The 14,032-nt window shown below is 38.2% G+C and overlaps 1 protein-coding gene across 1 annotated transcript in view; it reads left to right on the top strand.

Moving 5' to 3' along the window:
- The window catches only part of LOC104841575 (centrosomal protein of 192 kDa-like), an 89,386-nt gene that overhangs the window by 29,777 nt on the left and 45,577 nt on the right, over positions 1-14,032 (top strand). Inside the window, exons 20-26 of the mRNA XM_010583343.1 lie at positions 1,790-1,854; positions 1,931-2,122; positions 2,957-3,080; positions 5,095-5,225; positions 7,779-8,817; positions 8,932-9,058; positions 10,503-10,674. Coding sequence (XP_010581645.1) covers positions 1,790-1,854; positions 1,931-2,122; positions 2,957-3,080; positions 5,095-5,225; positions 7,779-8,817; positions 8,932-9,058; positions 10,503-10,674 — 1,850 coding nt within the window. The remainder of the gene's footprint in view (positions 1-1,789; positions 1,855-1,930; positions 2,123-2,956; positions 3,081-5,094; positions 5,226-7,778; positions 8,818-8,931; positions 9,059-10,502; positions 10,675-14,032) is intronic.

Below are 14,032 nucleotides of genomic sequence, written 5' to 3'. Positions count from 1 at the left end.
GAGAGTCTGTATGTTTGTCATACAGGCTTGGATAATATGCACGTAGTGCCATAGACAAGTCGATCCCTTAGCACCAAAATGTCATCTGGTCATCTGTTTTACTAGATAGATTCAAGCAATGTGTGCAACAGCATTTCTCCTAGTCTTTTCTGAAGTTGATATATGGATCGGCTAATGTATTCTAAACATGTCCACGGTCCACTCAATGCTCTTCTTTCTTTCAAAGAGAATGCTGTATATGTTGCTGTCTAGAATTGTTTATTTTGAATGAGTGATCAAACAGGGTTGATTAGTTGAAATAATGTTTTTCAACACTGTAGTGGTTTTCTGCTGGAACAAGCAGATGTGATCCAATTTGGTACAAACTTCCCTATCTACTATGTCAGTAAAGCAGAGTGCCTCCATTATTTTTTCAAATGCCAGGATATTTCAGACACTTTCCTGCATCTCAGACTCAGTTTGTCGAGTGATTACAATATTTGGCTGTTTATCTTTTTCCCACCTGATAGGTTTTTAAAGCAATTCTCCTTTTGAGCGGATTGGCTTACCTGTCTATGTGATAGAAGACGTGCACTTACGGGTTCAATGTTTTTAGCATTTTTCTGGCTGCTAGTTTGCCTGTCTGTCTGCAATGCTCAAGTGTGATGTTTGACAGCTGAGAAAGTTTATTTGTAGGGACAGAAAGGAAATGTTACATGCGATGCTTCTGAGTCTCATTTATGACATGTCTACCTCTGTCAGCGAACTGTGCACACAGTGTATTCTTGTATACAATAGTGCACAATTGCTCACTTGACAGTTTGGTGCTTCAGGAAGTCTTCAGAGAGCTGTATGGCTTATACAGAGGATTAAGGAAGAACTGATACTGACTTAGAGTTCAACTGGATCTAACCATGTGTCACTGATAGTGCTAGGTTGCCTTTAGGAAACACAGTTGGATTGCTCAATAAAGATGTATTCCAACTTTGTTTCTTTCCTCAGAGTATGTATTGCAACTTCCCGTAAGTAATTTTATGGACAACAGTTGTATTTATGTTACAAGTTTGTGTCCATTCTTAATGTATTCCTCCATTTGCCCTGTGTCCTCTGTGACAAGGGATGCAGTGTGTACAAGGCCACATATTTCATAAGTTTTGATGGACTTAATGATACAATAACATTGAAATAAGGTGGTAGAGCAATATCTCTTGATCAGCAGTTTTTCACATCGTTTCGGTGAAGAGTCTTTAAGTGTTCATTGTTCTGTGAATGGTAATTGTGAAAATAATACAAGCATTTGAATTTAAAAGAAGTATTGATGTATTTGGCCTGTTAATTTGCACACGTGTTTCATGAACTGGTACAAACCAGTCTGTTTCTTTTGCTCTAATTCACAGGTACCACCTTGATGAAATTTTCAAAACTGAATGTAGTGAAAGTTTGTTTGGAATTAACCATATAATGCTCAATTCTAGCTAGTATGGGTAGCATAACCTGTGAAAAGTTATAGTTTGGTTTGGGATTAAGGCCGTAAGAGACTTTCTTTATTCACCACTACGCTAGTTAGTTAAATGCTGATTTTACTTTGGCCCCTAAAGATCCAGGGAGTACTCTTTTAAAATGGATTTCATATGAACTTTTCTCACCATAATGGGATGGAATAACTCCTAGTGTGTTCCAAACTGTCTCAGATGTAGAATGAAATATTGCAACATCTGTCGCTCAAAATTTAGTTTAATGATGCAAAATAGTAATGACAGCACTTAATAACTTATGCCTTATTTTAATAAATGTTCTCTTTGTTTTTAAGCTGAAGCAGCAGCTATGATTGCACAAGACCAGGAAGAATTTGAAAAAGCACACAAAATTGTGCAGGTAACTAATTATCTCAGTGTAAGCAGAATAGTTCTCTATTTACGAGTTACAACTTCTGAAATCTCTTTGTCTGCAGGCGGAAAAAGTAGACATTCTAAATGCATCTGAATTAGGAGATACCTCGTGGAAATCTGCCAATAGCTGCATTCTGCTGAGAACATCTGATCTTGACAAAGATGCCAGTTATTTACGTTTGTCTTTGGGAGAGTTCTTTGGTCAGAGATCTGAAGCTCTTGGTTGTCTTGGTGGAGGCAGTGATGTGAAACGGGTATGTATCTCAATATTAAGACACAAGGAAAGGACAAGAACAACAGCTAGCACTACTTTTGGGCTTTTTTTATATCGTAACTAACTCTTTCCGAGAACTACTTTATTATGTTCACTTGTGAAGGAAATTCTCTATACGTGACAGGTCTAGATTGGCTTTTGTTTCCCACTTGGAATTTCTGATGTGAAGGGCTAGCTGGTGTTATGGATGAATCCGGATCTTCACCTTTTGGTCAGGAACTAATTACGTGTAGGATTAGAGAGAGAAAAGTACACCATATACAGGGTCCACGTTGGAGGTCCAAGCAAATGATCCACATAGTATTTGAATGAAATGCTGGTTGGACAGGGGTATTTGAACAGTGAGGGTATCTTTGAATGGCTATTGATAGTTGATGTGCTATCTAGGCAAATGCCCAACTTCAGTAAAAAAAAGTGGGCAAGTATGTACAATGGGAGGAAGTCATCAAATATGCCTGTGTAATTCAGTGGTGTCCTGGTCAATTGGTAGAGTTGGCGTGTTCTGTCCTGGTGCTGAGCGGCAGAGCATGACTCCAGGCAGAGATGATGAGAGCATATGCACTTTCTTTTGTCTAACTGGTATAAGTAAGTTGTTAGTTTATTTTATGTATATATTGGAAGTGTGTGTGTTTGGGTTAGCCATTTGCAATGCTGGGAGGCGTATGTTATTTCTCAGTGGTATGAAAGCCAAACACCAACTGTGGAGGCACTGTGGCTGAAACAGCTTTGCAAGCCCACTGAACCTATTCATTAATGATTAAATTTACTCATGCTGTATTCCAGGGTAATTTTATTTATTTATTTATTTTTATAGCCATCGTTTGGTTACTATATTACATCTCCGAAGAAAAGGCAACCTGTTGCTTTGCTAAGGCAATCTGATTCATCAGGAGGTGACACTGGCCAAGAGATTTCACAATTGTCTGAGGTGTTTCCAGGTAATTATAGAACAGAAGGGGCAGCCCTAGACAGTGGTTATAATGGTAGTTAAGAATTACTTGTATATAGCTATTAAAGACTATTAAGAGTAATCTCTTATAGAAAGACTTTAGTTTTCATTCACCAAATATCTTTTTTGCTGTGAGCACCTCTCTTACCCCGTCTCCCTGCAGAAAAGCAGAGAACCTAAATACTTACAAGAGAGAACATTCTAATACCAAGTACTACCATAAATTGTCTTGGATATTTCAGCATTTCCAGATACAAGACATTCTGGTTGTTACCCAGTAATTATTAAAGTCTGCTCAGAGTTTTCCTGTTGAAAAAACTGTATAAATGTGTTGCCAAAAACCAATCAAACAAAAAACCCCAGAAAATTGGTCCGTTTGCTCATATAGGTATAGACGATACAGGGAAAGAAGGAAGACAGTTCAGGTTGTAGCTGAACTGACAGTGTGTGCATAAAACATAGTCTACATTTTCTCCTGCCATCTTTAAAAAAAAAAAAAAAAATTATGCTCCCATGATACCTGCTTAACTTAAAGTAGTAATTTAGGACATTCGTCCAGAATTTTATATGTAAACATCACAGCATGCATTTTGGTGCATATGTATGCCTATCAACTTAATAAGGTATGTTTAGGAAAGGATGAGTGCATTTTAAAGCATCTCTGCTGCTCTTGATAGAACTGTGGCAACATCAATCTTTATGAACCTGCTTGTACAGTCTGTACAGTGACTTAAATACTTTTTTGCATTGGTGAAAAATGTTCATCAGGCTTTTAAGGAGCCTGCTTTCTTGAAAGAGCTTTACAGCTGTAATTTTCCTCATGCTAGGACCTTGCAAATATTTTTAAAGGGTCTCTAATAATTTTTTAAATCTGGTGTTCGTGTGCTTAAATTCACTATGCAATAGTCAGGATTTTTTTCAAAAAATACCGGGGGTTCATTGAGTTCATGACGTCTGATCAGTTAAAGTACAGTTACAATTGTTGCTTTGAACAATAGAAAAATACCCTAATGTGGTCTGCATTTCTTTTGATATGAGGGTTGCTAGAAATGCTAAAGAAAGAAGGTATTTGGGTCACTTTGTCGCCAAGATATTAAAAGTTACTGCCACCTGATTTTCAGTAGTACTGGCAATAATAATCTTTATCAGCAATACCAGTGTGCTATTCCTGCTTAAGGAGCAGCAGATGGAGAGGAAGCTGAGAAGTCAGCAACCTGAGGAGGGTGTTACTTGAAATATGAAGTGTGTCCAAACCCCAAATATCTACTATAAGAACAGAAGGGGGGGGAGGGGGAAGAAAAAAACAACAGAACACACCCCACCCCCACCCCGCAAACAAACCCCAAATGTTTGTCGTTTCATACTTGCTTTCTCACCAATCAGAGCATCTTCAAAAGTTGGTTTTAGTCTTCTAGGGAGTCCAGATGTTTTCCTTCAAGCAGGAACTCATTTGTTGAAATGGTAGCCTCTAGATCTCATATGAGCAATACCTCCTAGTCTGGGACTGATCTCCTAATCAAGGAGATTATTTGTGGTTTTGATAGTTTCAGAAACATACCAGTCCTTCCTAAACATAATCCTTCAAAATCACCAGTTCACTGCTATCTGCCTTAGTCAAACCCTGTCTTCAGCATTAGCTTTACTCAGATTTAACTCTTCTGGTTTTCTACTGGAGTGTGGTCTATATTCATATTATCTTGCAAACACCATTTTATGAAAAGGTTTGTTTAGCTTATGTTAATATGATAAGCTACCTGAAAATAAAATTTGAAGACTGTGAGCATGGTATTCATAATGCCAGCTAATTTTGTGACTTGTTTCCTGTACAGTACTCAAAGTTTACATACAATTGATGTTTGCAGTATTTGGATTTGTGCCTTTAGAACAGCTCTATTTTTTTTTTCTCTATAGAACATTAAGGCAGGACGTGTATCCCAAGATTGGAGGTGTTTAGAGGATTTACTTACTGTAAATTAATTCCCTGTCTTTTTCTTTGTTCTTAGATGACTTAGAAGCACAAACAAAAGAATATGCAAATTCTACCAGCCTTGAAGGTGCATGGCATAGTATGGATACTGCAGCTGGAATACATAAAAGCATTAATATAGAAACTGCTACCAAAAGTAAAGCAAAGGTATTTCTCTTTTATTTTCCTATTAAGTGCAACTATGAACTTGAATATGGCTAAATTTAGACTTCATGTCAGCTCACTGCTTTTTATATTGATCATTTGAATCCTATCAGGTGCCACTGTTTGTTAGGATAGTTTCATTGGAATGCCATGATCCTGTAGTGAGTCAGGTGTACTATCACCATCTCATTTTCCTTTTTCTCCCTACTTCACTTCTGGAGTTACTTGGTCTGTCAGCCCATAGTTTTTCAGAGATTCCTAGGCTATTGATGTTCTGCAGTCAAGTTTCTGAATTTTAGCTATGTCTTCCCGTTCTGTTTTTTTTAATGAAACAATTGTCTTTAGCATGTGGATAAAGTCTTTTACTTGATAAAATTGAAAAATACTGATGTGGTGTAAGTCTGAAAAAGGTGTATTTTCAATTTGGTAATCCTAGACACCTACCTTCTCTGCCTTAATGTGTCATGTTCTTTTTCTTATCAGGCAGAACACTACAGACCCATTCAGTTACAGAAACAGCCCTTCTCTGATGTGGTCACTGAAAGGAATCAGTAGCTAGCAAGTTTGACTTGGTTTAGCTGATTAAATGATGAAAGGTGCAGACTTAAATGCAGAAGGACTGGTTGGATTGTGCACCTGACTGTGTACTGCCATAATTGCTTTTCTTTCTAATTTATTCTTATCCCTATTGTTCTAGACTCAAAATGAACAATTAGGGGTTTTGATAATGTGTATCCAGATTCTAATCAACCCTACCCTCAATTTGTACAAGTTTAGGTCACCCTCAGTTTGATATGAATGCTAAAATGTTCTCAAACACAGGCAAATCACAGAATGGTTGAGGTCAGAAGGCACTCCTGGAGATTATCTTGTCCATTTCTTCTTGCTCAAAGCCAGGTCAAATAGAGCAGGTTGGTCAAGGTCAGTCACATTTTGAATATGTTCAGGGATGGAGACCCTGTAGTCTCTCTGGGTCCTCTCTGGGCAACCTGTTCTGGTGTTTGATCATGTTGACATTAAAATCTTTTCTTTATGCTTAAATAGAATTTCCTATATTTAAAATTGTGCCCATTGCCTCCTTTCTTCTTACTGGATACCTCAGTGAAGAGTCTGCATCCATCTTCTTTACTCCTCCCTGCCCTCCTTCTCTCCCCATCAGGTATTTATACACATTGGTAAGATTTCCTCCTGAGCTTTGTCTTCCTGAGGCTAAACAATTCCATCTCTCTCCTCACATGACAGATGCTCCAAGCTCTTACTTATCTTTGTGGCCCTTTACTAGACTCTCTCCAGTATGTCCATGTCTCTCTTCTACTGGGAGGTCTATAACTGGACATAGCACTCCAGATGTGGTCGCACCAGTGCTGAGTAGAGGGGAAGGATCACCTCCCAAAGTCTGCTGGCAGCTCCATCTTAGTGCATCCCAGGATGCTGCTGGCCTTCTTTGCCACAGGGGCAAAGTTTGTGGTCAACTTCACGTCTACCAGGACCCCAAAGTCCTTTTCTATTAAGCTGCTTTCTAGCTGGTCGGTCCCCAGCCTGTACGGGTGCATGGGGTTATTCCTCCCCAGGTGCTGATCTTGGCATTTCCCTTTGAACTTCGTGGGATTCTTCTCAGCCCATTTTTCTGGCCTGTTGAGGTCCCTCTGAATGACAGCCCACTCTTCCTGGTGTATCAACCACATGTCCCAATTTTTGTATGATGATTGAACTTGCTAATGCTGCGCTCTGCCCCCTCATCCGCGTCATTAATGGGGATGCTGAACAGTACTGGTCCCTGTCTTGATCCGTGGGATACTCCACTAGTGAGTGGCTGGCCTGCTGCTGGACTTTGTGCTGCTGATCACAACCCTTTGAGCCTGGCAGTTCAGCCAGTTTTCAGTCCAGTCATGGTCTACTTATCTGCTCCATGCTTCATCAGTCTTTATGAGGGTGTTGTGAAGAAATGCATGCATATCTACAGGAGGACAGATGTTTTCTTTTCTTCCTTAATGTATGTGTATCTAAGAGAGGTGGGAAGAGATTGTGGTCTGGATGTGATTTTTTTCCATGCCCCTTGCTAAGAGCCCATGTGAAAACTAAAGAAGAAATCAGACCTGAGTGACGGAGAAAACTGTAGTAATAGCTTTGTCTTCCTCTTGTAGAGAGGCAGATGATTTAAAGTTAATTGGGAAGGTACTGCGTATTAGTCATGGTAGCTTCTTCTCTGCTGTTTGTTCCTGATGGGATTTTACTCCCAGTTCTTCCAAGTGAATTAAAACATTGTAGGATTTTAAAAGTTTTATAGGAGTTAAGGCTTCCTAGCAGGCAGTCTTTATAGAATCTTTAAAAAAAAACACTTTGTGGAGTATACTTTAAAAAATCAGTACAAAGAGAATTATGCCTGTTACAATGTTCCTTCTTGACAGGTGATTAAAAATGTGACAACTAGAAATGTTAGTATGTTACCATATACTGAAATGCAAAATAATTAAAACAAACAAACAAAACACAGGAAACAAAACACTAAACAAAAAATTCTTAATTTGGTGCTTAACTTGTTTTGGTTTGTTGTAGGATGGAACTCATAAAGACAAGTTTGAAGATGGCTTATCTAATAATTCTGATTCTGTCCTGAGTATTAGCACGATTGCATCTGCTATTGCTAATGCTTCTTCCAGTGCTGATCCTTCCCAGCTAGCTGCTATGATGATGGCACTCTCTAAAAAAAGTGGAAGAACATGTTTCCTTCCTGGAATTGTTAAAGAGACAGAACTTTCTGCTAATCAGGTATTATCCAGCAATGTGGAAAATAGCGGATTTGATATGGAAAAATACCTCAAAAAAACAGATGAGATCGGACATGAAAGTGAATATGAGAGTACTGTGAAACATGAAGTATCTGTCCAGAATCTTATGCCTGATACCTTTTTACTGAGTGAAGATAAAAACAAGGATACTCTTGCAGAAGGCTTGATGAATAATCATAGCAAGCAGCAAGAAATAGAGAAGCGATTTCTGGATTATTTTCAGGAAGAAAATGATATTCAGAATTTCTCTAGGCTGTCTGGTGTTCCCAACCATGAAGATGTAACTGCAAATAGTGTTAAATTTTCAGAAAAGTTGTCAGATTTAGTAAATAGTAAACACTTACAGTCAGTAAATGCTGATCTTGGATCAGATATGCTTGATACCCAAACCTCACCTACTGGAAATGGAGCACAGATGTGTGGAATTCCTTTAGCAGCAGAAATGGAAGTGGCACAGAGAAATCCACTTGCTTACTTGACCAACGATCTCACTAGTAGATGTATCAGGGAAGATACAGAAACAGTAGATCAAACAACAAATGCTGTTCCTGAACCATGTAATGATTTGGTGGAGAGAAGTACAGGAAATACTCTGTCACTCAGCAACTTAAAACCTGCCAAGCAATCTAGTAAATATGTCTCAGTAAGTCCTACAAAAGCAAAGCCTATGCAGAAATTGAGCAGTGATGAAAAGAAGCAAAATGCAAAAACAGAGAAGAGAAACAAAGATGTGAGTACTGCTAGTGGTGGGAATGCAAAACATGTAACTTTCGAGAAGCTCTCACCAACTTCTCAGAATAGTACTGGTAAGTAAGTAAACCAGTAAAAATGTAACCAGTTGTTGAAAAGGTTTTTCTTGACAGTAGACTTGTTCCCTGTGCTTAAATATATACTGTTATTAAATTCTGTTTATTTACCAGAGCATAAACCCATTGTACCTGAATGTGACTTGCAGCCTCTGGATGATGAGCAGTATAGCTTCAGACCTTCAACTTCACCATTAATTCACTCTTCTCCTAGTGAGACTTCTGGAACAGCATTTTCAGGGTAAATTTCTTGGTGCAGCTTGTAAAAAATTATTAATGCTTCATGAGGATTTTTGAGGGATCAAGTTTTAATTTGAATGTTGTCCTTGATCTCAGTTTATGGAAGATCTTTATTAGGCTAAGACTTCATTCTTAGACTAAGCTTTCTGTTTGCTTTTATTATGTGTATGGGGAAGCAGTCTTAAGCAATTGTTAACTTTTTATTTTCCTCACTGGCATGATGAGACAGAGATGCTGGATAGCAACACTGCTGTTTCTGCTTAGGATTATCCAGTAATGCAAGAATACAAAATATTCAGCCTGTTAGTCAGATACATCAGATACCTAGAACTGTGTGTTGATGGAGCTATGAAATCTCATAGTTATTAATTTTTGTTCTAGTGTAATTCATTTATTACAAATAAAGCTATTTGGTTGGGGGTTATGCTGTTAGTTATATGATAACAAAGCTTGAAGTTGTAGAGACTAATGAAGATGTGTTTTTTAGACTTATAAGTATTTCACTCAGTTTGGTTCTCTGATTCATACCACTGCTGCTTGTGAAAGAGTATGGATAGAAATATTGGTATTGTTTTTGACTGCTTCATATTTTGAAATTGCAACTTGTGTCTAAGATTTAAGGCTTTCTTAGCAACTGAAAGGGCAATGTTTTTTAAATGAGCTCCCATAACAGTAAGTGTTACATGAACCATAAGATTACAACTAAGTTGCTTGTGTAGTCTTAAATATATAAACATGGCCAGTAGCCAATGGCTATGTACATTCTCAGAAAAAGAGGAGGCAACTGATTTCTTTGCCTTAACTTGTAAGTTCACTGTTTGATATTTAACTACAGTTAGTGTGTTGTACATGACATTAGAATTACAGGCTGTCTGGCATTTCTCAGAAGTTAAAAAGTGCAGAAGTACGTGTATTTTTGTAAGTGTGTTATAGAGACATTAGGATTTCCAGTTAAAATTGTCAGTGACTTTAATTGTTTTCATGTTATCTCTTCTTGTTGGACAAAGTAGTGGGAGATCCTATGTTTTCAGGTGTGTGATATGAAGAGAATTTCAGCAGTGAATAGGAAATAGTAATGTGTGATGCCTGGGATGTTGCATGATTTCATCTGACATTCTTCCATCTAGTTAGATACAAGTATATTGATTCACTTTTTTTTTAATAAGTTATGTTGTCTCTATGACCTTAACATCTGAGTGCGGTTGTGGAACTCTGATGCTTTGCCTTGTGGATTTATATCCAATGAAAATGAGTTTTATGTACATCAAAGCCAGAACTTGTAAAGGTTAATTGAGAGCTGGTTTCTCGTTTCTGCTAACTGGACTAAACAGAATGGTTAAGACAGATGACTTTTAGAATAGTATAGTAATGTGTAGCATTGATTTTCTTGGGGGCAGCATTAGAAATATATTCTAATACTGACATACTTTGAATCTGTTTTTCAGGTCTGAAACTGACTTTACTTGCACGTCATGTTATCAGGAATCTTCTTGCAAAGAGAATGTACTACCTCAGTCAGTTTACTCAAGTCCTAGCATGAGCAGATTAACATATGTCTCTGCATCTGACAGTACCCTTAAGAATACAGATGTAATACATAATCCAGAGACATACTGGGTAAGACAATCTTGAACTGTAAATATGTATTAATTCCCTTTCTTTAAAACAAACAAACAAACCAGCACCTCGCCCTTACCTCCAAACCAAACCCTTAAATGGTCAAAATAATTCAAAATCAGAAAAGCTGTAAGGGTTTCAGAACATGCTGTGCATAGGGAAAAGGTTTTGTGCTCCTCCACTCCTGAGTTTCAGAAATTTAACTTCTGAAATAGATTGTATTAAATGCACAAACTCCAATGAATATGAAAATAGTAAAACATTCAAACAGCTAACTTTTTTCGGAAGTTATAGTTGGTGTATTTTTCCCCTTTCATTTTTTCCTCAATTTCTTGTTAAGTCATTCTGTTCTTGGAATGCAGTGCAGTATTCCAGTAGTAGTTTGTGGGATCTATATCTGCGTTCATCACTCCTGAGGCCCCCTTTCTGCTCAGCTTCAGCTGTTAGAAGAATATTTTTTGTGTTTTTTTCTCTGCAGAAATGTTTATAAATACGTATTTTAGCTTTAACTTCTTTTTTTCAGGACTGAAACTATCATTTTCTACCTCTGGCAGTCATTCTGACTGTTCTTACTGCTTTAGCAAAAAATGTATTCTGAGAGTGAAGCTTTTGTTCAGACTTAAAATCTTATGCTGGTTAAGATAATTGGCATTCTTTATCTAAATCCATGGGTTCCTTGGAATCTGGAATCTTTCTGTTATGCCTCCCTCCTTCCAAAGTGTGTGGAAATGTGGATGGAACTTTAAAAAACAAACAACAGCTGAAAAACGTCTCTGACTGCATCCATATCTGTGTGAATCTCAGTGGTTACATTTATTTTGTAATGTCTTTATCAGTTGTGGATTCCTCTAACACAGGAAATAGAAATGCTACTTACTATGCGTTTTTTTCTTTTTTTCATTTGCAGAGGGTGAGGCTTTTCAGGTATGGTGACTAGTGAAAGCTTAGTAAAGCCTTCTCTTCCTCCTGTAGGAACACCAGCAGCAATGTTGCTTCATGCTGAAAGCATCAGGAAGAAGGAAGCGTGTGTTATGGCCTATAGCCCATTTTGTTCTAGGTCTAGTTGCTCAAGTTACCCAGGGAATATCTGTTCTTTCCCATCTTGATGTTTCCAGTGGGAATTGCAGTCCTGTAGGAAGGAACCCAAGGGCAAATTTAAATGGCTATTTGCTTGCAGTCCATGGTGATGGTGCCATAGCATCAGCTCTTCGGTCCATTTCACGTTTGAAATGCATATAGTTCTAGATTCCTGTCATCTCATGCAAATGGGTGGCTCTTGATGCTTTGATGTAAATTGGCTGCATACTAGTTTGCCCCTCTCTCTTGAAGAGATGTTATTGTTTGAGTAGTCTTTGTTCCCGAGGATAGTTCAGCAAGGAGATCCTCAAGTACGTTGCCAAAGTTTTACATTTGTATTATGAGTACGTTTCGAAGTCCCATGTGTAATACTGCAGTGTTAAGTTATTGCTTTGGGTTAGTAATCTGTTATGCTGAGAGACACCAAGAGCTTTGTCTCATTTGTACTTGTTAAGAGCCACTTTCATGTCCCCTGCCTGAAGCTTCTTACAGACAGCAAGAATATTTGTATTGATGTTATCTTCAGATCTGAATACTTACTATAGCACAATCTGTTTAACCAGTGGTGCCCTTCCCCTTTAACACTAGGTTCAAGTTGTCAAAGGTGCCTAAATTGTTTTTTTTTTTTAATTTCTTGTTTGGTTGATTTGGCCTGGTGAGCCATCTTACCTCAGGCAGCTGCCCTGAATGCCCTTTTTAAAGGATTGTAACTTGCAGCTTGCTTTTCTGCAGCAATCTGAACAGCTACTTTATTGTTCTTTCCCCTTCTTTCACATGCCTTTCCCTGCCTTCCAACTCCTATTTACTTAAGCTGAACAATTGCTTTATACTGTAGATGCTGTTCATCCTTTTGTGTAGCTCTCTTGTTGCTGTGTCAGAGTTCTCTAGGTACACCTGTCCTGAGCTGATGTCTGATTGCTTTGATACCACGCTGTCTAGTTTTGGTGTCGAAACTTTTAAAAATTATTTTGAAACTCCATTTTTGAAAATGGAATCTGTGATGTGGATGTACTTCACAAGGGAAAAACCTAACCTTTGTGGCATATCTAAAGAACACTTTAATTTTTCAGGTTGGTAGGGGAGATACCTGGAGTTCCATCCACTGTATTGTGAAGACTGCCAAGTGTGATGTGATGCCAGTTGTGGGAGGGTGGTTCTCCCATGGTCAAACCTCCTTCACTGATTAGTGCCAATGCTATTGTTAGTAGCTATGAACAGTGTGTGAGAGGGTGTATTCACTTCTGCTCTTGACAGTTAACCCAACAGCAGATTCTTTGAAACGCATTGTGTGTATGCATATTTATAAGCTGTACTTCTTTTTGTCTTGGTTTGACTTCTAAGTACAGGAACCCCAAGACTCTGGGACTAAGAGGAATTGAGAATGGGGGTGAGGTGTGCTCGTTCCACCTACACCATGCATACCTGCCGAAATGGAAGGTCTCTGGGCTTGAGTGATTTCTTTGTGTGAGTGCACAAAGAAAGTGTTTGTGTCAGTGCATTTTCATGCATCTCAAATCTTTTTTTATTAGGGATTTTTTGGGGGGCCGTTCAGCTTTTTAATTTTTTTTCTTAAAAAGCTGGCAAGTATGTCTTTATTGGTTTTTTGGGGGGCGGTTAGTTTTTTTGTTCTCAAAAAAATCTATCTGCTATGATGTCACTGTAACTTACTGCGTCTAGGTCCTTAGCTTTTCCTAAGAATCCTAAGTACAGATTTGATACCTAATCACATCAGCTTTTTGTTAGTGGATTCTTAATACTTGGGGATTCTCATTTCTTGTCAGAAGAAACTTGGAGCTTAGTAAGCACCTTTGCATTCAAGAAAGTCAAAGAATATGGAGAGAAGTAATCTGTACCGCACTTGGATGCTGCTATTTAGGATCTATTCATGCATTTTTAAACGTGAAAATCTTCCTGGTATTGGATCCAAACTCAATAAGTAAGACAACTCACTGCAGGTCTCTGTTTTTTAGAATAATAAAGTCTGTGAACCTGTCAGTGAGTTGAGGAATCTACTCAATTGTTTTTTGTTTTTTTTGTGTGTGTGGGGTTTTTTGGTGTTTTTTTTTTTTTTTAGTACAGTTACTTTCCCACAGAATGGCTTTATAAAATCATAGCAAGTCAAACATTTTTGGCCTTGTGGAAACTCTTTTCGTTGGTGGTAACTTCAGAGAGCAGAGCATTCTTCTGGTGTTAATGCCTGGTGTGGTGGGTTGATCAAGCAGGTGACTGAGCTCCCCTGCCAATTGCTTGCTCACTCCCTTGCAGCGGGATGGATGAGAGA

This window comes from Haliaeetus leucocephalus, unplaced genomic scaffold (genome assembly GCF_000737465.1).
Source record: "Haliaeetus leucocephalus isolate CR32 unplaced genomic scaffold, Haliaeetus_leucocephalus-4.0 Scaffold889, whole genome shotgun sequence".
In the NCBI taxonomy this organism is placed as follows: Eukaryota; Metazoa; Chordata; class Aves; order Accipitriformes; family Accipitridae; genus Haliaeetus; species Haliaeetus leucocephalus.
The sequence above is the reverse complement of the archived record's forward strand: the minus strand, read 5'-3'. Positions and strand labels throughout refer to the sequence as shown.